Source organism: Falco punctatus (genome assembly GCF_963210335.1).
Source record: "Falco punctatus genome assembly, chromosome: 3".
Classification (NCBI taxonomy): domain Eukaryota; kingdom Metazoa; phylum Chordata; class Aves; order Falconiformes; family Falconidae; genus Falco; species Falco punctatus.
In genome coordinates this window covers 58,342,428-58,367,915 of record NC_137582.1, presented here as the reverse complement: position 1 = coordinate 58,367,915, position 25,488 = coordinate 58,342,428, and the positions used below count along the sequence as shown (strand labels likewise).

General features: G+C 35.5%; 1 protein-coding gene across 4 annotated transcripts in view; it reads right to left on the bottom strand.

The window, feature by feature from the left end:
* Window positions 1-465: 465 nt before the first annotated feature.
* The window catches only part of SMCHD1 (structural maintenance of chromosomes flexible hinge domain containing 1), a 90,777-nt gene continuing 65,754 nt past the window's right edge, over window positions 466-25,488 (bottom strand). For all 4 annotated transcript variants that reach the window (XM_080381363.1, XM_080381366.1, XM_080381364.1 and 1 more), the window contains 17 exons: window positions 24,173-24,330; window positions 20,629-20,744; window positions 20,125-20,186; window positions 17,306-17,393; window positions 16,799-16,930; window positions 15,448-15,597; window positions 12,061-12,187; window positions 11,775-11,894; window positions 10,328-10,413; window positions 9,159-9,281; window positions 8,714-8,904; window positions 7,854-7,963; window positions 6,465-6,535; window positions 4,999-5,170; window positions 2,817-2,975; window positions 1,993-2,110; window positions 466-893 (listed from right to left, as the gene is read on the bottom strand). In XM_080381363.1, the coding sequence (XP_080237489.1) occupies window positions 785-893; window positions 1,993-2,110; window positions 2,817-2,975; window positions 4,999-5,170; window positions 6,465-6,535; window positions 7,854-7,963; window positions 8,714-8,904; window positions 9,159-9,281; window positions 10,328-10,413; window positions 11,775-11,894; window positions 12,061-12,187; window positions 15,448-15,597; window positions 16,799-16,930; window positions 17,306-17,393; window positions 20,125-20,186; window positions 20,629-20,744; window positions 24,173-24,330 (2,092 nt within the window). In that variant the 3' untranslated portion in view covers window positions 466-784. The remainder of the gene's footprint in view (window positions 894-1,992; window positions 2,111-2,816; window positions 2,976-4,998; window positions 5,171-6,464; window positions 6,536-7,853; window positions 7,964-8,713; window positions 8,905-9,158; window positions 9,282-10,327; window positions 10,414-11,774; window positions 11,895-12,060; window positions 12,188-15,447; window positions 15,598-16,798; window positions 16,931-17,305; window positions 17,394-20,124; window positions 20,187-20,628; window positions 20,745-24,172; window positions 24,331-25,488) is intronic.

Sequence of the window (25,488 nt, the reverse complement as noted above, 5' to 3'; positions counted from 1 at the left end):
GTCATGCAGATCATTAGAAGTGACTTGTGACTCTCCCTCCTTTCCTTTTGTTTGGCCTCATTTACCTGTTGACTACTTTCTCCAGCATTTTAAAGATTATGTTTCTTAAGCCACAGAAGACTTAAATTTTCTTTAGGTATTTATAGAAGGAAACAGAATCAAGATTGTTTTTATATATATATATATAATTTTTTTTTAAAGCTGGAGACAGCCTTATAAAGTAAAATTCTGTCCAGGGCCTCAGATGCTGGCTTGTTGTTAACTTCTAGACTCTACAAATGGCTGTGGTTAGAAGTCAGTATGTCACTGCTCGAACCTTCCCTTTTAAAGTGGTATTACCTCGACAGCTCATCCATCAAAAAAGAACAGTCCAGAATGTTCTCTTCCAAGACAGCCTGGGTTGCTTTTTAAGTTAAAATCTCATTTCATGGCACAATCTATTGATTTAATTATTACAATTGATGATGATATTGACAGTGCTTTGCACTGAAACAGTTTTATTGAAAAGATTGGTTTTTTTCCATAAATAAAAAAGGATATATTTTAAACTTTTTTTTCCACACATGAACATAAAAACTCTGAAAGCTTTTAGAAATGAAAATTAACTATACAAAAATTAGGCTATCATCGTTAAACATTTTTGTTACTACTAACTGAAATACATGTATATCTCCTATCAGTATAAAAATCTTCATAGTAATGGGTTATACAACATGAAAATTTTCTTTAACTGAATGTATTCACATTTTCAATACATAGCTATTTCCAACAAGTCTCATCAAGTCTATGCCTTTCTCTTTCGTGAAGTTCCATTAATTTCTGAAGGGGCTACTGGCAGCGGTTGCTGTGGCAGCTGCTGCTTCTTTTGGGGAGAGGAGATCCATTCTTCTGAGCTAAAAAAAAAAAAAAAAAAAAAAAAAAAAGCACGGTAGCTTATAAACCAGGCCCTTTTATATATACGTGTATATATAAAGACACACACTTTTGTTTAATTTTTATATTTTTTGGTATAACGGATATAATAGATGCAAAAGCACAGAGCTCCCACTAGTATAACTATTGTAAACCCTGTGTTTGTGTACAGCTTATTCTTGTAAATATTTAGTTAAAATGAGGAATAGCATCGGATTAATATTAAAGACATAATCACTTCAAAAAAACACAACCCCCCCACACTTCATGTGTACTACATGTGAATAAAAAAATGAAAATAAAAAATATAAATAATTGAGATACCTAGTAATATAGTGAAAACTCATTCTGAGATTTGCAGAATACAACAGAGTAAGATTTAAATAATCTAAAAAACACGACCATAGTTCAGCAAAGACAATGACGCAGTCATAAGGAGAGACATGAGAAATGGAAAAGTAAGCTCCATGTCATTTTAAAGATACAGACTTACAGATTTCCCCGTTCATTTTTTTTGTGTGTGTGTGTACACAAATACTCAATAGCCACAGAGGCAATGTAGAAGCAGATTCACAGGTAAAGAGATAAATACTGGCGTAAAGTATTTAACACAGTATAGTTAACACAGTGTACTATAGCATTAACTAGACTGTGTTACTTTACACCAGCTCACCTCATACAGTTCTTTCTCTGTTCATCTGCCCACTATCTGACACAGAACCTTAGAAAAGTTCACAGACTAAGCTATCTCAAGTATTTCTGGGGTGTAACAGAGTTGAATATACCAGAAAATACAGGGAACATGAATGCATAAAGATCCCCATCAATGACTTCATGAAGAGAAACAAAATTAGAATTAGCAAACAAATTTTTTTATCAAGCTTAAATAACAGCAGAAAATTTAACGGAAATAAAAATTACCTTGAAAATCAGCCTTATGCAAACTGTATTAGTTGTTAGTTGCTGTATACAAATATGAATTAAAAGAAAAATCTCCAATGCAAAAAACCCCCACCAAACTAGTTTTTGCTTTGAATCCAGGACATGGTAAAGTAATGACTAGATTCGGAACAGACTCACCTATACAACTTTTTTACTGAGTCTCTTCGCATTCTTTTGGGAGGGATGGGGGTGTCAGACATATCTAACATTATAGGCTGAAGCAATGATTCAGTGACTTTATCTGATGGAGTCATACCTATGAAAAAGTTGTAAGAAAGAACAATTTTTTTTTAAAAAAATATTAATCCTATTGGTTATAAATGAGCCCGACAACAGCAGTGTTGAACCTTTGAAGTTTTAGAAGTGCCATAAATTTTATAGTTACCTTATATCTGAAACTGAGTTCAAAGATGACAGGTAAAACCATTTGCTTTATTTATGGTTGTCACAGAATAAATAGTTTTTAAAATATATTCTGAAATATCATAAATTATTTGAGATTGAAATAAAAACAATTTATAACTCAGAAACACTATCCTTGCAGAATTAGGGGTGCTTCTTTTGTAGTTCAATGTTTTGATTGTGTTTCCTTAGCAAAAGCAATTCAGCGTTTTACTATGCTGTCATTTCAAAAAGAATGGCAATGTTGTGTAACACTGGGCCAGCCAGACCAATAGTTATATAATCTCCTATTAGTAAGATCATAGTTTCATGTTCACAAGACACTGACTACATTTTTATTACCTGATCACATTACAGGGCAGTGCTAGTCCAGGTAATATCCACAGCATCATACTACATATAATTTTTCTAGTCTTTCCCTAAAATGAGACATCTCTAAGCTCTTAATTTTAACAATCTTCCTTCATAGTTTGAACTTGTTAGTTTGTAATAGTAGAACACACCTGGATGCAGGTAACACCTCTCTTTTAGGTCACCAAAACCATAATACAATAACCTACCCAATTTTTGTTCTATTAGCTTGAGGCTTTTCTCTTGTTCGGCAAGTTCCTGTTTTTTCTTTAGCATTTCTGGAGTGTTAAGTGACTGCAAATGTAAATCAAGGTCCTTATTCACACTATCAAGTTTCACCACTGCTGCACGGTATTGCTGAAGAAGATCTAATTGAGAATAAAATACAGAACCGTAAATAAGTGGTCACTTTGATTTAGAAGGCTACCCAATTACAATGCAGACAATGCATAAGATTCACAAGAAAACATCTTTCAAAAGCAGTACTTAAAAAAAAACCCAAACACCCAAACTTATAGTGGACCAGTGGCTGTTCTTAAAATGACTGTAAAGACAGATTGGGGAAAAAAACCCCAAACTAACTCACATCCAATATTTTGCTTCCTCTTTTCTTTCTGAGCCCTTATCTTAGGTCACAGTAAAGTACCAGTGAACTCTGAAAATTATGTGGCAAACAGGTATTTCTTTACACATCTTGTCACTTGTGTGCGCTCCAAACTGAATTCTCTACTTTGATGCCATTGTGTGCTTGTAGTATGTTTTGCTTTTAGTGCTACAAAGCTGAAGCTTGTATTACTGACTTGAAACCTAGTCCATCTTGTGGACCAGAGAACATTTACTGAGTTTCACTTCATCCCATCTATGGAAATTTCCATAAGGAGACAGCAGCAGACCCAGGTAAGCAAGAGCATATTTTGCTGACAAACTTTGTTCCTCTTTTAACACGGGATGAAGAATTTTTCTTTGTCCAGGCACTAAATATATATGTCAAGAAAGGGTTCAAGCATGTTAGCCGAGATTCATTTATTTTACTTTGTCGTGAAGATGAGGTGGCTTGCACAAAGCTTAACTGAACACTAAATTATCTTACGTTTGCCACGGGGTGAAAACATCCACACAGATTAGTTACTGCATACTGAAAAAAGGCACTGTAAATTCTTAGCACAGTTTATTTTAGAAATACCTTGTCAGTGTAATCACAGTTTAAGTAACCACTTTTCTTTTATGCTACAAACATAGAAGAAGAGCAAGTCAGAACTAATGTTACAGCTGGAATTCAGTTCAAAACAAGTCTTGTGCAATGAGGTGCTGTCCTTTATATGGAATTTCACTACTAATTGTTTAAATGCCTAGTAACTATCCAAGTGTAATTAAAACATGCCCTTTTCTACCATGGTTCTTCCTGTACTAAATTATAGACAATTCCAATATAATTCACATTGGGTAATAATGGAGTTCAACAATGGAAAATGTGTTGATAGACGAATATGAAGTGTGCTAAAACCAACACATTTCAGCCTGTAGCTGAAACGCTTACTGTGTTTTTCCTCCATGAATATATTTTTACTGAAATGCCTAGGGAAGATCTTTTTAGTCTTTTCTTCTCCTTCAAGGTCAAGGTTTAGTTGTTTGCTCATATATAAAAGCTACTCCAATAGGTGCATGTGTTCTCTTGTTCTCCCCCCACCTCTCTTCATTGCACAGTTCTAGGCATACTGTTACGGAAAAACTAATTTTAAGTATTGAAGAGCAACCTTCTTTGTGAATAAGACTTTTGAATGTTTTACAGATCAGTCAGGTCAGCCGTTACATGTCAGAAGCTGCCATCTTTTGACTTAATTTATAGCCTTTATTCTGAAAGGAAGAATCCAAACACATAATGAAATGTAAATGATCTCGCAGGAAATATAAGGTATCTTTATGCTATGAAAATAATGTAGACATTGTTGTGCACTATTGATGAGAACAGGAATTTTTCTACTACTGCTTCACAGAGCTTACTTGCACAGTAAGAAATTCTGAATTGATGTATGGTGTTTCTGGGGGAGAAAGACCTGAAATTTTGTTTTTCAAGGATGCTGGAATTTCATCAGCTCAAGCTTCTTATACCTGTTGTTTGAATGTTTACCACTGCTTATACTCTTTTTTTTAATAAGACTAAGAAAAAGGGGGAATATCTCATGATTATTATTTCTTCTTTCAGGAAATATAATAGCTATAAGCTTTTAAGAAAAGGGAAATTCATAAATAGGACACTGTACAGGTCATATTTCTTAAAATAACTTTATGCTAAACTGAAGTTTTCCTTTCTATATTACAGAAGAGAATAACAAACACAGGAAAACAATATAATTTTGGAAGTTTTGCATTTTCGTGACTTCATAAACCCACCTATCTGTCCAGAGAGAGTAGAGTAAAGTTTCGGCATGGGTGCTCCAAATACCATGCCTCTGAGTTTGTCCATTGGAGGAGCTTTATTCTGAAGGCCTCCAAATTTTCCATTGCTGCGAATCCTGTCTCCCTCTCTAGTCAGCAGAGTAGGGCAATGTGTAATTTTTACAACCTACACAAGTATAAAAAGAGATACTAAATTAGTAACTCCATGGAAAATCTGAAGTTTTCAACAACACTGTTGTGAAGCTTTGCATCTTTCAACTATGACGCAGCTTGTTCTCTAATGAGAATATCTTTTATAAAATTACATTTCATGTCTTTTACTTTCAAGTAATAGAATGCGTATATTAGAATTAGACAGTACTGTTGGTAATTATGAAATCTAGATTTTTTTTTGGTTTTGTGTTCTCAGATTTTTAACAGAACTCTGGAGGCAGAATTTAGATCTATACTTCGAAAAAGCTCATTATCAACATACACTATGAAGTAATGGCAATAAACATCAATGATGATAAAAAACCGTGAGCACTTAATTACTTGATGAAGATGGCTTTTGTCTTTTTTTTAAATGCACAAGATCTAAAGCATCTAAATTCCAAGGGATTTATTTCTTATAACATATTCACTAAAACTTCCATATAGTTGATGAAATTTACCTGTAGTGGGTGACAGAAACAAACCAGGTGACAGCCTAACCAAATGAAATGACCCAGACCTCATTTGGAGAAATGATGATATACAAACTCCTTTTCCTGAACAGACACAGATGGTTTGTCTCTGACACTAACAACCAAGATCTGACTCAAAACAGGCTACCAATCTGAGATGCCACCAGAGGTTCCTTATTAACTTGTTCTCTTAAGTACAAATCTGCACTACAATTTCTTACACTTCTGGGGGCAGGGGGAGAGAATATGTAGCCCCAATGTTTAATCAGCACAGTTCTGTATTCTTCTGCTGAATTATTATTTCAATTCTAGCAAACTCCTAAACTGAAACAAAGTGCCCAGTGTCAGGACTTTCTCAGGGACTCTTGCCTGCTAAAATATGTCTCATTAAACCTAAATAAAACGGGTCAGAAAAAGGTCCAGTAAATTTCACATCAAGATTTTAGTAATTTTAGTGGGTTTCAGTGGATCTGAGATTTCATCATGTGCCTCAGACTACTGCGTTGTATTATACATACAAGGGCTAGGCAAGTACTGAAGAACTTGCATTTAACAGCAAAACTAAAAATGTTTCTCTTTTAAAACATGGCCTCATGCTTCATGGCAACATTCACATAATGGAATTTGTTGAATAGAGAAAATTCACTGTTAAGTACATCAAGACCTACAGACAGTAAGCACACCTACAGCTAATGCAGCATTAAACTTACCAATTATTCTAAGTTAGCGATGTATTAAATATGTAGCTATGCAATGTATTTGTTTTAAAAAATATCAAGAATAATTGAAACATACCTCTTTTCTGTAATGGTTGGCAGCATCCAAGTTATCTATAATGATAGTGTCACCCAAGAGCATCCCAAACACTGAAAAATGTAATTTTTTGAACCATGAAACTTCTCCACAAGAAACTAACTTGAGTTTTGAAAAATCAATTCTAAGGTGTCATTATTACAGCTTTTTAGATAAGTGCAAGGGAAACAGATGTGCATGATCTTTTTCCCATGAAATTTTATTCTGAGATTGAGATAAATATGCAATCTTCTGTTTTCATTAAATAATTCATAAAGAAAAATATTTAGTATGTTTAATTGCCTTATGGCACAATTGACTGTATTTTCCACCAAAGTACCCTCTTGATATCTTACATTTACATTTATGAAGACACACATAATAAAATCCCAAGTTTTAGGAAATTATATAAATGATCATTATTTTAAGAGCTCCTTGAATTGTGTTCTCAGTTTCTTAATATTCAGTGGGTATCAAAGAAAAAAAAAAAAAACATTCACAGGCTGATAATCTGGTTGTGTTTAAGACTTTTCTTCTGCTAGTCAAAGACTGTTCTATACAAAGTCTAACTTGATGTAGTCTTGCATGAGATATGTCAAGCAATGTGGTTTTTAAATTTCCCCAAAGGACATGAAGAATTTAGTCAAAGTCTCTGACAGTATCTAACTTTCTGCAAAGAAACTGGACTAAAAAATTTTTTTTTATTAACAGAAGAGAGGAATATTTCAATATTGAGAAGTTGTTAAATAACTTCAGTAAGTTTTTCATTTTATCTCTTACTATAGAGACTCCAAGACTCCATATAAAAGAGTAGGTCTACTTAATTTAAGAAAAAGTGTAGGAAAAGGTAGGTACTGCAACTTTATCAGGAAAAGTAAGAGGATGATGGTTCCCTAAGCTGAAATCTACATAAAAATTGAAAGCTTATTCTTCCTGTAACTATTTAAGCGTAATGTATTTAGTCATCTGCAGTTTGATCTGAGTGTACATCAATCTATACGTTACACATTTTGAGAGGAATAGGACTGGAAAAACAGTCCAACAAAAGCAGTAACTTCTGCAATATGAAAATATAAAAACTAATACCACGATTGTCTGTTTCTGCTTATATGAGCTTGGGAATAAGATAACGCTGCTGTAATTTTAAAAAGAAAAGCAATCTAGTAAAGAAAATAAGACAAAAAGCAGAAGACAGTGGTCATTGCTGAAGTTTTCACAACTGTTGTTTGCAAATACTTAACAGTCTTTTTACCAGCAGACTTCACAAGGAATGTGACATGGGTATTTGCACATTTCAATGAAGATTACTGAAAGGACTATGATTTGCGATATTTCTGTATTTTATTTATTAAAAAGAAAGAAGTTCTGAACAATTTCTTTAATACTATTTACCTGTTTGACAATGCTCTACATTATCTGGAAATGTTAACAGATCTCTGGCAAATACTGGATTTCCAATAGGTCTGAAGAAGATTTTTCCATTTCTTAAGTGAGGTAAAGGTCTGTTTAAAGAAAGGGGAGAGTAAGGGAGAAGAAAAGAGGAGAAAAAAAAGGTAATTTCCCCTTATTTCATTATTACTTCTGGCAATATAGTCAGAAATTTCAAAATTAATTGAATGCATCTTAACACTTCCACACCAGATGCTAAATCATTATCTGAAATGCCAGTTATATTAAAGATGCTTTGGAAACGCTAATTGGTAATAAGACATATACCCAACAAATCCATATGACTGATTTTATGGACAAGTTTTAGTTTTATAAAAACTGAGATTCTGGACCTTATAAGTGTACCTGCACATCAGATCTTTTCTAAAAGACATTTTCTAAAATGGTATTAGCAGTCATCTTCATAAGCAAATTATTTTCAGGCACATAAATATTGCGTTTTCCTTTATTTTCCAGGAAACCAAACCAGCAGAATGAATTTCTATTACTACAGATTATTTTAGGGAAGGTACTCTGGAACTGGATTTAAGTTAGAATTTGAAGTGCTAAAATTATTTTTAGAAAGTTCCTGTTCTAGAAAACATGGAGAAGTAAAGGAAAAAAAATGGTAGATTGCCTACCTTTAACAGCAGTTAAAGACAAAGTTATGATTTCAGCTAACATTTCAAGTGACATCACTGTCACTATGATTATGAAGCCAGAATTTTTTTTCTGTTAAAACTTTACTATTAGAGTTTAAAAAGAGAAATGACATACGCCAAAAAAAGCTGAAGTAGTATGTAATACAAATGTGTTTTCTCTACCTGTTCCAATCGGGAAGTGTCTTCTTGTAAATAGAATCAAGAGGTAACACTTGTTGTCGACCTTGAGTTTCATCAAAAATAGAACGAGCAGCTTCAGTAGTCAATGTGACTACACAGTCCATGTCGCTTGCCAAATGCCAAGAGATAACTTTTGCTGCTTCGTTATCCTCGATTTGAGCTAAATGAGCAATCTGTACCACAGAAGTTAAAACAGTCAAAATAGAAGCCAAGACCACCTCCCCTTTTTATGCTAATCACAATAATCCTGCAACTTTGATCAGACATTTAATTCCCCTGTTGATGAATCTATTAGAAGAGCTGGTCATCTGATGGGTTGAGATTGCTATCTTCTTTTTAATACTCCTCAAAAATTACTTGCAAATTTTTCATGATTACCACTTCCTGGAACCAACAAAACTCATCTGAAGGCTGAGAGAAAACTCACCTTGCCTAAAATATCCTGGTTGCCTTTTGGATAGTTTGGGAGGGTACAAGTTCGCCTTGGCTGTTTCATTACTCCTTCTTGATCCAACATCTTTTGTTTTATAAGAGAATCCACATACTGAAGCTGAGAATTATAATTTGAAGTTAGTAAGCGTGTATCATTGGGCTGAGCTGCAGAAGTAGTTACTTTACCTGTTGTCAATCAAGTTCCTAACAAAAACCATTCAATAATCTGAAACAGACTCTTAATATATAGGGGACCACTGCAGATAAACTCAGAAAGCAAAAAGTGGCATACTTCAATTGTGACTACAGATTTTTTTATTGCTACTTCTTTTCTTTTTTTTTTTTTTAAGACTTCAGGGAGCTTTCCACAAAGAGCTACCAGAGCCAAAACTGAAGGAAGTTTAAATCAAAAGGAAGAGACAGCCACAAATGTACACAAATAAACCATTTTAGAAGGGAATCATGTCCAAGGCCTGAAAAATTTAGCCAGCAGGAAGAACCTGGGTACAGTGATTGCAGAATATATATAATTTAATTCTACTGATTTGTGATTAATGAGTGTAACAATTGTTTTCACTTGATCTAAAGCTAACTTACTGTTTACATGTTTTTTTCCCCAAAAATGTTAGTAGGCTGAAAACTTTGTTTTAAAAGTTTCTTTAAAACATAATTGGATCTTCACGGAAAATTAGCAGTGGGGGTAATTGCCCTGAATCTCTCAAACTCACTTTTACATCAGCTTTAGTAGTAACATATTAAGTTATCTAATTCTCTGAAAATAAGTGTTTTCCTTTGGTCTGCTTACACCAGAATACATCCAGTGTATATCGATCAGCCTACAAAAACCCATCATGAAAACTAGCAGTACCAGTTACACAACTGGTAACCTTAGCAGAAAGGCAAAACCAAGATCAGGATATAAACTTGAAGTTTTTCTTATACCTCTAGCAGTTTGTTTACGGGACAGTCACACTACCAGAACAGTAATTTAAGTTTGGCATTGATCCACAAATTTTCCTCGTGGTTTAAATTTTCAGGGTTTTGGTAGTACGTGCTTGTGTATATACCAGTGTGATTCAATAATGTTATATAATTATATCAAATTCATATTAAGATTAATTTATTTTCAAGACATCATGGAGTTTAGGAAGAAATAAGTCATACCGTGTTTGTCTGTGGTAATTCAATTTGATGTTTTTTCAGTTCATTCTTCAGGTGAGTTTCTCTTGTTTCAGCTTCTTTAACCTGACCTGAAACCAATAATATCAACAGGGAGAGTAAGGAAATATTAGAAAGCAATGGAACACTTCAGACAATTTCTTTCCAGTTTTCAGAATTATGCCACCCTCAGCCAATGCTATCTACTTCTTAATTTCAGCACAGAGTATCAGGATTTGTCCACAAAAATCTTGTAATTTATCCAGTCTCTAAGCAATCTCAGCAGTTGCCATTTCTTTCAGCTTCACAAAGCTACAGGGCCAGTCCTTAGATCAGCTTGAGAATCTAAGCCCTTTCTTCTTTTCATCCTCAGTTATCTTTCCAAGTGGTTCTCCAACAGGCAACATGGCAAGAGAGTGAAGGGAAGAGTAGTACCTGGCACTACTCTCTTTTGTCTCTTACACGGGACATAGTTTCCTGGACACCATTTCCTCAACTCTCATATCTGAACTGAAGCAATTTTGAAAACAAATGAGAAAACAGGCGAGTTGCTTTCCACCCTCTCTATTCAAACAGGTTTATATTTGCAAATGCTATTTAAGTATAAAGTGTAACGTTGTGCTCTAACTTACTCTCTAGAGATGTGCAAAAATCTGCAAATAGGAAACAAAATTTTTTGCCTTTCACACTGGAATTTAGGAATTTGCATCCATAACGGAAACATGCAGTAAGTAACAGAAACACAGCCCTGTACTAAAATTACAAGAAACAGCAGCATCTTCTAATTCCAGCCTGCTTTATTTACATTTAGCAATTAAAAGTAAAAATTCAAAATGCATCTATTAAAACAAACCTTCTGAGCAACAGACAGGATGATTCTAACAAAAAAAATACTGTGAAGAAAACATTTCCCTCATTTGTCCCATTTCCATAAACCACTGCACTTACCCAGCTCTGCTGTTTAACAGACTTTATAAAGGATTACATTTGCTGAATAGCTACACAATACTTTCGAATAATGTACTTAAGAATCAAATATGGGGGGAAAAAGTAACATTTTGAAAATGTAAGACTAACTTTTTGAAAGAAGATTGGTTTTAGGCAACTGTTGACTTTCCAGATGGATAAGCATTCACACATCCATTCCAAAGCTCAGAGTACAAACCAGTCATGGAAAAATGAACCAGACCATCAATTTCAATGTTTTATTCCTCCTTTTGACAGTTGTGACACAAAATGCTCTACCTCAAATCAAGACCTTTTATAGGTAGGTCCATCCAAATAACTAGATGCTTCCCTTCTAATGCAAAGATATATTGCTTTCTGCTCCCCTCTACTGTATTTCATTATTTCAATACTGATTTTTCTCCCCCCTCTCTACAGTCTCAAAATTATTAAAGGAAAAAAAGGTTTAATTCCCAGGAAATTTATTTCTATATTTTAATGAACTTACACTTCATTTCAGTTACAAGCTGATTGGTAATATCAAACCAATTTCTATAAACACCTATGGACTGAGATAACTGGTCTCTCTCCCTTGTAAGCGTTGCCATCTGTTGCTGCTTCTTGAAATCTACAGAAATAAACAAACATACATTTAGAAGACAACAGAGGAACACACTTGGTTTAAATATCAGCAAAAATCTATTAAGCTATTACACAGTTCTTAAGAAGTATTATGGACCTAAAAATAGTTGGTTCTAAGGAAAAGCAAGCATTATAGAATAACTGAAACATACCATTGTAAAACATAAAGGACAGACAGTATGGTTCCAAAGGTTTCTTCAAAGCTGGCAGATCTGGCTCAAATACAAGAATATATTCAGTGCTATCTCTTCCAGGACTGTTTTCAGCCAACACTAGATTCTAATAAAACAAACAAACAAACATACATACATAAGATTATAGTCACACTTCTGGTAACACATAAAACAGACATTCTTCAAATACTAAATCTTATAGGTTATATAACAATATCTATACAACATTACTACAGTTTTAATTATTGGCTTGCAAATGCCTTTTATAACTATTGAAGGCAAGTAAAATACAAAGATTTAGCAGTAACTACTTTATTATTTAAGAATTAAGATTGTCATTTTACCTGTTTAAAGAGACTTATTATTTATTATTTTTGGCTATAAATTTGAAGAGATACATGCTCAGAAAAAATATTTTCTGCACTGTCCCATAAGCAAGATCTCCCTGGATGTACTTCATTCAGCATGTGAACAAATGCAAACAGAACATTAAAAAGAAAGACCCAATGCATAAACACGGAAAAGGAAACACAAACTATTCCCAGTGCTGAGTTCAAGTTACTGCTGTTACCATGGAAGTAGACAGCAGGTCCCAAATGAATGAACAATATGTATCCAAACAGTAACATGAACATCCCATTTTTTACCAATTCCTTTTTGAAAAGAAACTAAATCCTTCACCTTTCTTTACAAACATGAGAAATATTATAAAACCATAAAGAACAGTAAACAGAAATAAAATTAGTATAGGTAATATCTAAATATGTTGTTACTTTGGGAAAGGTATCATGCATAAAATGAATAATGCTTATAATAAAACTCATACTGTTTCCACCTTTAACATGTAGAAATTGCTACTCAACTGGCCAAATCAAGAGAGGTGGTTGCAGCCTAAAAGAAGAGATAGATATATAACCTTCAAAGATAGTCTTCATGGCTTTCAAAAATATTGCAGCTACATATTTAATCAGGAGAAGTCTGCAGTGGAAATACCTTTTCCTTAGAAAATGTATACTAATAAAAATCTAAACATTTTTCTTCATTAAACAAGTTTAGTATTCCTGAACCTCAGCGTAAACCTGTCAGATTATCAGTTTCATTACATTGATGCTAATTGCACATAATTATATTTACAAACAAGATGGAACAATTTCAAGATACTTGAAAAATCACTAGTATGTCCCCTCCCCATTACCAATCATATGAAAAGTACATTGCATCACAACCAACAAATCCTTTTGACACAAGTTTTGTGAGTTTTCTGAAGTCAGGGAACTCAGTATAAGCTAGAAAACTGAAAACTGCCCCAAAGAGGGGAAGAGATTCACTGAAATGGTATTACTCTCTACAGAACAATCAGGAACACAAGTTACTGTCAAAAGCAGTAGGATCTTATCAGATCACAGTAATTAGAAAGCAGAAGAATGCAACCCCTCATCTTCCAACAAACCAGTGATATATAAGGAGAAAAAAAAAGAAAAAGAACCTGCTTACAAAATAAATAAATAAATATCCAAACCAAGCCAAAGAAAAAAACCCAAAAACATCTCCCAAAAACATTGCATAGCTATTAGCGTAGTCACTGAAGCAAGACTGGAATATTTAGGTCACAATGGCTCAACAGCAGGTTACTAGTACACGGAGATGATTTGTGGAGAAAAGCACTATTTTATCAGACCAGTGGTTATAGCTCACTCCTCACCTATACTTTTGCACTTTTTCCTACACCACCTGTCAGAGAAAAATGTGTTCACAAACCAATTAATTTATTACTCCTGAAACACGATTGGGGAACAAGAGAAACTCAGAGTGCTCCATAAATCAATTAGTATATTAATTTTATCTGATACTTCTATTCAGTCCATGCACTTTATTCTTGTTTTTCATACATATTTTGTCACTTTTCCTTAGGGATCAGAGTAAATCAGTTTGACAGATTGCTCTGTGAAAAACGTTTGCCCATGTTAACTGGATGTTTCCATCCTTGACTGTTATTGACAGAGGATTATTTATGCTGTGTGATTAAGTTTCCTCTATGTAGTTCCAATAAAAAGAGTTGATGTACTTAATAAAGTGTATTATGAAGAAGTGGGATATGTTGATTTTAGTGATTCTACTGGGGTTTTATTGTGGTGATTTCCAAGGTGTACTGAGAAATTTTGTATTTGTTGCTAAGGCAGTGTCTGCCTCCACCTGGCAAACACTGATGTTGGTCTGCTGCAAAGCTGCTCCCAATGAACGCCCTAGAAAAGGTGGCTGAGAATTTCTTTAAGAAGTTGGATCCTCCTTCAGTACACCTTTCTAACTGTTTGAAGATTTCCATCGACTTCAAGCTAGGAAGATGTGACAACTAGAGGAACCAAATGAAACAGGGGTACACTTTTGCTCTGCAATTTTTATATTATCAGCAACTTAAATAAATGTATATATAACTATGTCACCATGTGAATAGTCCTACTGACTGAAGTTCTCTGTAGGCTTTCAAGAGAGACATTGTGACCATTCCACTCAAAACAAATGTGCGGCTCTGATCCGCTGGAGTTTTTTTGTGTGTTTTGAACAGTTTTCTGCTTTCGTGTGCATACACATTTTAACTTGTGTCTTTGATATTATATTTTGTAACAGCTTACAAATGGAACTCATAGGTTTTAAAAATTCAATCTGTATTTGTTGAAGGAAAAAGTGATTGCGATGACATTACTACAATATGCAGTACCTTCAGAGGTATGCATGACACTACAGCCAGAGATTCAAACTGAAATAAGCGAAACATTTTTAACAGTCAAGGGCACTAATGACTGAAATAAATTATGGAGAGAAGTGGTAGTTCAATCTTTACTTCTTCAAATGAGGATAGCATGCTTTTCTGCAAAGTATATGTATGCCCAGTTAGCTTGACAAAATGTACAGAGAACCTGGTAAAATTTAATTACATATATATGAAGAGATCAGGCTAAATGATCTTAAGATATAATAGCCAGACAGTATTATAAATCAAAATATAAAATACTGCTAATATTAATGGTTTAACCATACATCGGTGAAGTGTTATTTACATATGAAATTCCAGTGAGGACAAGACTTCTCCTGCATCCCTCTGTATGTCTCAGTCCTTAACTGAGTGTACTTGTAAACTTCCCTGGCTTGGCAGGGATAAACAGTTTAAAGAATGTCCTCCTTTCAGATTTTCTGAAAATCAGCAACCAGAGATGAAATAATGTACCTACCTATCTGTAAGGGAAGGCTACAATATATGGCAACCCTCTACAAAACGGGAGGTGTAAGATCAACTTTGAAGCTGTAGGAAAACAGGTCTCATTACATCCATTGCTCATGGAGCTAACTGTGTATTTCAGCCACACTTACAATTTCAGCTGAGCCTCTGTCAAATGGAAACTCAACTGTACTGACTTTCCCCTGAAACTGTGGGATCTCGATATCATCTTCATTGGGGCTCTTAATTTTTGCTATTATTCGGCCAACTAGATCAATTCCAGTGTGGTTGTTGTACTCATCCTGTAAGTAAAAAAAGACAAACCGGTTAGTTTGGAACCAAGTCATCGATTTACCTACTGCATCGGGTTTACGTGGCAAGGTGCTGGCAGTAGGGGGGCTGCAGGGGCGGCCTCAGCAAGGAGACGCCAGGGCCGGACACAGCCGGTGCCAGCCAGCTCCCACCGACCCTCAGCCAGAACGGTGGTTCCTCTGGGGAAATATATTTAAGAAGGGGCAAAAATGCACTGGCAGAGAAGAAGGGGAAACCCAAGAGAAACAGCAGAGGACACACCAGGGTAAGAGAAGGAGGTGGCAGGGGAGACGCTCCAGGCGCCAGAGCAGAGATCTCCCCACAGCCCACGGTGAGACCACAGCGCAGCAGGTACTCCCTGCCGCCCACAAAGGACCACGGTGGAGCAGATATCCACACGGTGGAGCAGATATCCACACGGCAGCTTGTGCACTACCCCAGGCTAGAGCAGGTGGGTATTTCCTGAAGGACAGCACCTGTGGAGAAGGCTCATGCTGGAGCAGTTCATGACAGACTGCAGCCCATGGAGGGCCCCACACTAGACCCACAAGCTGTGAGGAGAAAGGAGCAGCAGAGAGGAGCTGTCATGGATTGACCACTGCCCCTGCTCCCCAACCCTTGCACTGCTCAGGAGAGGTCAAAGGAGTCTGGAGCGAAGCTGAGCCTGGGGAATGGTGGGCTGGGAGGCTGCTTTACTCTTGTTGTTTTTGTTTCTCACTACTCAAGTCTATCTTAAGTGGTGATAAAGTAATTTAATTTTGCACAAGCTGCGACTGTGTTGCCCACAGTGGTAACTGGTAAATGGTCTCCCTGTATCCCTGTGAATGTTCAAATTTCAAGAAACATTTTTTGTAATACAAGGTTTCTACGAGAAACTGTCTCCTGGAAGAAAAACAGTGGAGAGAAACATCTGCTGTATATATAAGCATATTCCCACTAGAATCTATTCTTAAAACATTCTTTTCCTGTGGCAACAAGAAATGGGTTTCAGTTGAGAAGCCTAACAGCAAAGACTGCATGTTATATTTTTGATTATCTGTATGTAAATAAAACAAGATGCACCTGTCATATACTGGAAATCACTTTTTTGTGAAGTTAATCTGCAAAGAGATAGCAGCAATGCCCTACAGCAAAATTCAACATATCTTCAACAGTCCCTAATCATGTTTTTTTTTCTTGAAGTATAGTTACCATTACATGGAGGTATAAATCCTTGACCAGTGTACGGCTAGCAAGAGTTCGAACATTGGAAACTGCTGGAGTAGCTGGTAAAGAATCAGGTAACAAGCGTACAGGGTCATTAGGTACAACTTCAACAACAATCTAGCAGAAAAAGGAAGAAGAATAAAATAAAATAAAACAAAACAAAGACTGATATAATTCACTACAATTCACCTGCACACATGGGTTGCTCAAAAATACTGAAACAAATGCATGTAAAATTTACTGACAATCTTGAAATAAATTATCATGACCATAAAACCAGTTCTACTAGGTTGCAAATTACACAGGTCTTATTCCACAAAATTTCTGCTTAGTTATAAATGCTAATGAAAACATATTTTGAAATCATAACTATCAAAAATAAAAATATCATTTTTGGCAAAGCTTAAAAGTATTGCACTCTGAATTTACAAAGCATCATAATATTTCTCCCAGATGATTCTCTACTACATGTAATTAATTATAGATTCAAACCTGGTCACTGTTGAGCATATTTGTCTTATCCATTGCAAAGGTAAACTGGATACTGTAAGTGCCCACTCTCTCTGGAACCACTTTATCCCTAAATAAATAAATAATAATTAAAAAAAGCGAAAGCGAGTCAATATTGAAGTGACAAGTATGTAAGCATGCTAGCAATTCAAATTCTCAGTAGTCCTTCAAACTAGTTAGAAAGCCCTGTTAAGACCTGACATATTTAGAGTACTCCTCCATCGTACTCCTCTTTGAGCATGAACACCATGAAAGTTTTTCAAGAACTAGCATAAGGCTTTTGGAAGCTTGGATGAGGAAAGTCTCCTCCAAGAGTCTCTCTCTACTAGTTGGCAGGAAGTTTGTCGTGGCCCTATTCAGAAATCTGCAAGTCTACCTCATTTCACTTCCCGTTCAATGAATTTTCATAAAGCTACTGAAGCAGAGCGTAGAGATGTTTATATCTGCAACAACAACAAATTATCTCCAAATTTAATCATCTGGCTTGAAGTTACAAAAAAATCTGAGTAGCTGATTTCTTCTCTTACTCAGGAGGTGTAAAAATCTGGGTAACTTGGACCAGCTACCAAGGTTGAATATAGTGAGAGACAGAGAAGAGTTTTCATTTTACCTTGCAGCGTTCCAGAGTGCAGACTACTGGCAAAGAACCCCTAATACCAAAATATGAAGGGAAGCCAGACCCTATGTGGTTGTGTTGCTATAAACAAAACTTCACTTAGCAAGGAAGGCCACATGGCATCCAGAAGACTGCTGCAGTGTTTAACAAGGGATAGCAGTGACTTACAAATGCTGAGAAACTTATGAGGAGATGCAAACAGTCTCTAACCAAGATTCAGATGTTTCTCTGAGAGCATAAATTGTGGCACTCTTGAACTGGTTTAATGATACTTTTGTTTTCAACATACAGCACTTTATCTGTTTTGTCAGTAACATAAAGCAATTTGTTTCCTCTTATTTTGTTTGGGAAGAAGAAAGATGCAAGATTCCCTGCAACGCTTCCAAAAAACAAAATCCTGAAGTTTTACTTATTTCTAGAACAGACCATGACTTTTCCTTTTTGTATTTTGAATAGAAAGGGAACAATTCTACCTTTTCTGTATTTTATCTAGCTTAAGATTGAAAGTAGCATCTGCCTTATCAGGATGCATTAAAAAACTGAGCTGCAAATAATCTGCTGAGGATCTCGTGGCTGAAGACCATCTAACCAGACATATGTTTTAGAAAAAGAAGAAACTGCACAATTGTTATGAAAGTTGTAAGATTGCATTAATAGCTTCTATGTTACTGATCCACATTTAATAGATGAAAATCATCGTAACAGTGACAAGGACAGGAAAACTTGAGAGAAACCAGGTGGTAGACTGTGATGCTGCAGACACTGGTAGGAATGAGTAATACACACTTTCCTACAAGGGCTGCTAATGGGTAATCTTTACCATCTGTTCTTTCAAAATTTTCAATACGACTCCCGTTATTTGGGAGTCTCCTTGTGCTTAGCTGCCAAAACTCAGCCTTAGAAGGCTTCAGAACCTCAAGTGCCTTCAAGGTAAAAGTAGATCTTGGTAATGATAAAAAAAGCCATGCTTAAATAGCATTCTGAATTAGTTGTAAGCTCTTAAATGAAAAGGTTTTCAAATACATTACATTGCTATAGACTATCTGAGAAGCTAAAAAGACTGAATAAACAAAGGTCATATGAACTGCCCTCCCAGAAGGGATAGTTTCTTGGCTGGATATGCCAGAAGGACTTACAGATGGAGGTACATTTGTACCATGTATCAAGCCGGGTCAGAACCCTGGGTTTGAGCCTCCATTTCCCAGGGGAAAAAAAGTGGTGAAGACTTAATGCTACATCAAGGTCTTGAAAGCACACAGATCCCCAAGGATTACAAATTGGACGCCTAGCTTCCTGAACTCTATTATGCACCATGAAAGGGAGAAGGGCCGCAGATGAGAGGCAAGTTAGGAAACTTAGAATCATAGAATCGTTTAGGGTGGAACATTGAATCCCCTATCACCTCCTGAAGTGCTGCCACTCAGATGGCTCCTGGAATCTTGAGACAGTTGAGCTGCAGCAGCCTCTGTTCCTCTGATGCAGGAACAAGGATCAGCTGTGCAACAGTGCTATCTGCTGCCAATAAGGTGATCCTAAAGTCTGCCATTCTAAAAGCAGAATGAAAGTCTGTTCCTAGGAGGCAAGATCTTCAATCAAGAGCCAGTACAACTATTTAACTGATCCCATGGCATGCCTGTCAGGAACAGATGTAGAAATGTGGCAGTCACACACCAGCTTATGATGAGCTCTAGTTCTGCTGCCTGTCATCTAAGACACCATCTCTGAATAATTAGTCCAAGGAAAGACCACTAAACTGACAGGGCCAAGGTCATGGCTCAGGATTAACACGCAGCTACAGAAGGTATTAAATCAGAGTTAAGTCCATTTTGCCCAGCCTGCACTTCTACAGCAGCGATCGTAGCACTGAAAAGAGTTAAAAAACATTACTAGACAAGTGACAAGCAAATGATGTAGTCCCTTCATTGCTAGCATTTCTCATCATGTATTCTAATATATTATCTTAGACTCTTATCTATTCTCAGATTAAACGTCATCTGTATCTAGGGAATAATTCAATCTTCATGTTCATTGCATCTTGCCAGTATCTTTTATCATTTTGTAGCACTGTAACACACTAATTCTGTAACAGATCATTATCAAAATCTAAACATCTTGTTTTCTATTTCAAATGATGTAATTTGTACAGTAAATTGTATCTGTAATTATAACATAAATGCTACTATACCTGAAGTAGAAGAAGCCATCTTCCTTGTCATCCTTCACTTTACTACAGCTAAATGTTGTAACCTGGAACGATGCAAAAAAGTTAATGCAACATACTGACAAAATACCTTGCTTGTAACATGCTATCAAGTCTTAATGATTTGCAACCCTGATAGCATACAGTAATTCAATGAGATCACCTATAATTTCGACACTAGCTCCATAGTCTTAATTGTTAAGAGTCTTCGTAAAATTCAGGAGTAGCAACTTCAAATAGTCTTCCTGCTATTAGTTAGCTCCTGCAGAGTGGAAGCATTTTTGTCCTTACTATAGTCTTGATATTTGAACAGTCTGACAACTTGTAACAGGACAGATACTGATAAACAAATATGATTGATATGTAATACTTGTTAATCTAGAACAGGACATTGATCTAAATAAAATGAAGGAAAGTTTCTACTACAAATATGTTTGTCCTACGTCAGCATTTTGATACCCATTTTGAGAATGTATTTTGATGACTTACATCCATTGGTATCTTAGTTCCACTGGTCTGTGTTTCCCACATTTTCATAGAAATCCGTGCTGGATTAATATTTTTAATAATGTTGTCATCTTCAGAAAGAACACTAACCATAAAATCTGTAGAATGAAATACAATATTTTTTTCAAGATTATTTTTATTCAGAATTAAGAAGACTGAACTCCATGAATTTGTCTCTCCTTGCATACCTAGAGGAAAAACACACAAAACCTGCATTCTGAACAGAACCCAAGCAACCAAAAATCTAAACCAGATATGGAAAACCTTTTCTTCCTAGACCTGTAATTAGACCAGGTAACAATCCTTAGAAAAAAATGCCGTCTACTTTATCCAATGGCTGCTTTAAAAAAACACTCAAATTTCAAGTCTGCCTTTCCCAGATTATCATTCTTATCTAAACAGCAAGCCAGGCTGCTTCTTGGTTTCAGGAAAGAACAATCATTAGTGAGTTAAGTAGCTGATTCCTTCCTTCAAAGACAGGAAATCCAGATCTCCCTCTTTCTTCACAAGTGCCTTAGTCGTTGAATTACTGGATAGAAAGGCACAGTAATTGGTAAAGAGACTGTACCAACACCACTACCATTTTCCCCATCTATTAGCCACACTGTAATAAAAAGGATGACTCGGGCTATGCTGAGTTTGGCTATTTCTTACAGACTAACATCACATATTTAAATCTGTTAAAAGCAGGATACAGGGATATGTTTCACTCCTCTATTTGCTGTTGACTGGTTCTGCAGTCAAAATGCTTGCCATTTTATACTCTGATCCGAAAAATTTAGATTTTCCTATATATTCCATAGAAAGTTTAAGTGGTCTGAAGGAAATAGAATCCAAACTAAAATAAAAGCTACCCTTCTAGTTGAAAACCCGACCTAAAGACTTTGACACCATGGTTACAGGTGGATTTCACGCATGCAATTGAAACTGCACTGCTAATGTAGAACTGCATTCTGCACTTTAAGGAAAGATTGGGCTTTGATGTGTATGAAAAATTCAGGCATGACTTCCTCCGAGATTACAGTGCCTGCCCTCAGATGTACCCGAGTTCACCAGTAAATCCAATAATCAGGATGTTAATTGAATATGAGGCTGTTAATAAAGAATTCAATATCTTAACTTTGTATCAAAACTTAATGTCATTTATACTACATTACCTTCTGAAGAAGCCATTTAATTCTCTTCCTCTCTCAAAACTTGGTTGATTTATACTACACACTACATTTGAAAAAGGTCTATTTGCAAGGAGGTTGTAGTTAGATGATCTTTACAGGTCCCTTCAACCCAAACCACTCTGTGATTCTACAGTATATTTCCTCTAGGCAAAACTAAAATACCTTGTGAATTTAGTCAAGTTCATAACACTGTATGCAGTATTTTAAAGAACAATAACCTCTTTCCAGAAACGTGCTGGCTCATCAGGTTATGACAGTATAATTATTATCTTTGAGTATGAACCTTTTTCGGTCAAGAAACAAGGCCCCACACAATAGAGCTAATATTTGTGGGAGGTATTCTGTTTCTCAACTCCTAGTACTAAAAATAAAACCTTTTTGGTCTAGATTTTGAATAGGTGTTGTAGGTATTACATACAGGCTTGGGATACAACAAATGGATTTGTATGAAGCAGATTTTCCAGTTTTTTTGGTCACCTTTGAGATATTTATCATCTGGGAATCTAGAAGTATTTAAAACAGAATACAGAGAATAGGTGGGAAAAATTCAAATGCTTGTGCTGAATTCACACTGTAAAACAGCAACAGAATGGAAAACGTGCCTTAGACAATTTTTTGGTTTTAAGTCCACCTGAAGGCAACGGAAAGACTGATATATACAGGAAGGACAGGGTCCTGTAACAGCTTAAAGAGCCCTTGGTCAAGGAACTTGCCAAAAGCTAAGAATCCAAGTACATTACATATTAGAGGGTCACTCACATTCAGTTATCAACTCCTTCTAACACATTTGCAAGACACTGCTTTCCTGTACAAGTTACATAGTTCTCAACCTGCTCCCATTTCTACTTTTATCCATGTACTGACTTATATTCTTTGTATCCCTTCCAGCAACTGCCCAGTACTGAAAATGTATCTACTGATCAAAAGTTTCCCTGACCACTCCTAAAACCTTTTGAAAGCTGCAACAGATTTGCCACCTTAATTTATTCCTTTTAAATAAAAGCCAAATTAAATAGAAATTAGCATATTGGAGTTAGTAACTTAGCAATTTAATGCCTAAATTATTTTATAATTCTTAAATTATAGTATTAGTATTCAGTATAGAAATTTTGTTAATGTTTACTTCATCAAATAGATCTAAAAGTCATCTACTGAAGACTGAAATGTGATTTTTAATTTTTTTTTTTTTTAAAAAAAACAAAAACCAAGAATGAGATCAAACGGAAAAATAAAATTAGTTTGGAATTTTTTTTGGAATTTCCTTATTGGAAATTACCTTAGTCTCCCTCACAGGTACCGCTGACAAAATATAGCAGGCTTCCCAAGTCTCAAATATTATTTGTCTTTTAATTTCAGTAAATTGTTACTGAGGTTTTTTTGGCCTTCCTTAACGTGGTATTGTATTTAAAGCTACAAAATCTACTTGCTTTCTGTTGAACTTATTTAGACAGGACTTCAGCTTTCTGAAGAATATCTTTGTGTTATGGTTTCATAGTGCAAATTGTGTTACTGCAAATTAAACAGGAAAATTTTCTGAAAGGGCTAGTAAATTTGTATACCTCACCGGCAAATTCAAGAACCTATCTCCCCCGGTTATCATGAAGATGACTTATTTCCTGAATTAATGGAATTAGTTAGTATAGGTCTCTTATTCATGCCAAAGTTTCCTTACAGGAAAAAGCAGCGGTTTCAAATTATGTTTTGCTTTTAGCAGAAGACATTTCCTTGTGGTCACATCTCACTTTTCTTTCTCTCTTTTCCTTATTGTGAATACTACTGGGATATAAAACACGAGACACTTTTTTCTTTTCTGACTTGGCAGCCTTAGTTAGAAAGCAAAGATCATACTTTTGTGACACAATCCAGAAAGAAAGAATATTTTGTATTGTCCCTGGTACATTTCTGCTCAATTTTTGGTTCTTCTTGGCTCACAGATAGCCTACAATTTCATAGCTACCTTCTTTTTTACTATTCTGCAGAAAATGAGACAAGGGAAAGCATGCATGAACTAGCTCAGGTCAGGTCATCATCTGGGAAGATCAAAAACTAAAATATGGTATTCCACTAAGGACAGAGATGAGATTCTGTAGTTTTACCATTTATTGACAGATAAAGCCAATAATTTGGAGCTAATAAATAAGAGGTCTTTTGAAATGCTTTCCAAAGATGATGTACATGAATTGTTTCCCCAAGTGTAACAGAGGTATCTCAGATACGGCTGTTACAAATAACTGAGACAAAACAGACCAAAAAATTTAAGGAAGTATGCCAGGAGAGTCATCAAAATAGCTTTTCATAGGTTTAAAAAGCTCTTGAGTGACTGGTTTCCACCAAAGAATCCTTATACTTACCAGGAAAGGTACCTCCTGCTGGAAAACAAGCATCTTTGTCATATTTAACATTCAAGTGGACAGGTTTCTCAGGATCAGGCAGGACGTTTAATTTGATTATAGGATAATCTAACATGGTCTTGTTGTATGAGGCTTTAAGCTGTAAAAAGTGCTCTCCCCTGAAATATACAGAAATCATAAAAGCTGTTACAAAATATCTCTTCTGAAAAGACAATTTTCAACAGACTTCAAGTCTGAATCATGTACATGAAAGCATGATACACAACATCTGAAAGTTATCAGTAGGTAAAGGGTAGAAAAAAAATGGAAGCATTAATGCAAAGTTAGACAAGAAAAATTTTAAGATGTTAAGATATTAGCTTATTAGATTTAATTCTGCTTTAGTATTTCATTAGCTTAATCACATTTCATTGCCTGTAAGACACTAGCAACTACAGCCTTAAGTTCCAGAAGACACTAAGGTGGAAAACAAGCACAGCTAATTAAAAAGCTGTCTGACGAGCATCCTACTTTGACAGTTTCCAAAGAGCGAATCTGCACACAACGCACATCTAGCAAAGTGCTTTGCAAGCATGTAATTACTTCACTGCTACAGAATAACTGATTTTCTTTACAGTATTAAACCCTTGAAGTCTAAGTATTTAAACAGGCCTGGGAATACAGTATTTAACTGCACAGAGGCTGTATTCTCCAGCCAGTTCTGATTATGCTATATAGATAGTATGATGTTACCACTGAGCACACCTGCTTCTAACCTCCAGTAAATATATTGATAACTAATACTCATCATCCTTCTACCAAGATGAAGGCATTATAAAATACACTGAGCACCATCAATAGCATTTAAAACTGATTGTCTTCCAAATGCAAAATACTACTATGGGTCAAATCCTGTAGATTATGAATGCAAAGTTTAAGAACAAGTATTTATTGCTAAGCTTCTAAGCTACCTAAAGCCAACCTAGTCTTGCTAGAAAAGCTCAAGGATCCAAGGAGTGGGACTGTGAACATGAGGAAGATATAGAAATAATGAATTTGAAATGTCAGATGGGACATGGGAGCGTAAGGGGAGCCAGGGTGACTGACATGAAGAAGCAGGAGCCACAGGACACACATCTGCAGGAAATGAGACTTCATTAGTTCTATTGCAAATAAGGAAAATTAAACATACATATATATATATATATATTTATATGTGTGTGTGTGTATATATATATATATGTATGTATGTAAAAATCTTTTGGACACTTTACCTACTCCTTTAAAACAACGTCTAGCATCCAGAAGAAATGGGGTTTCAACACTGCTAAAATGTG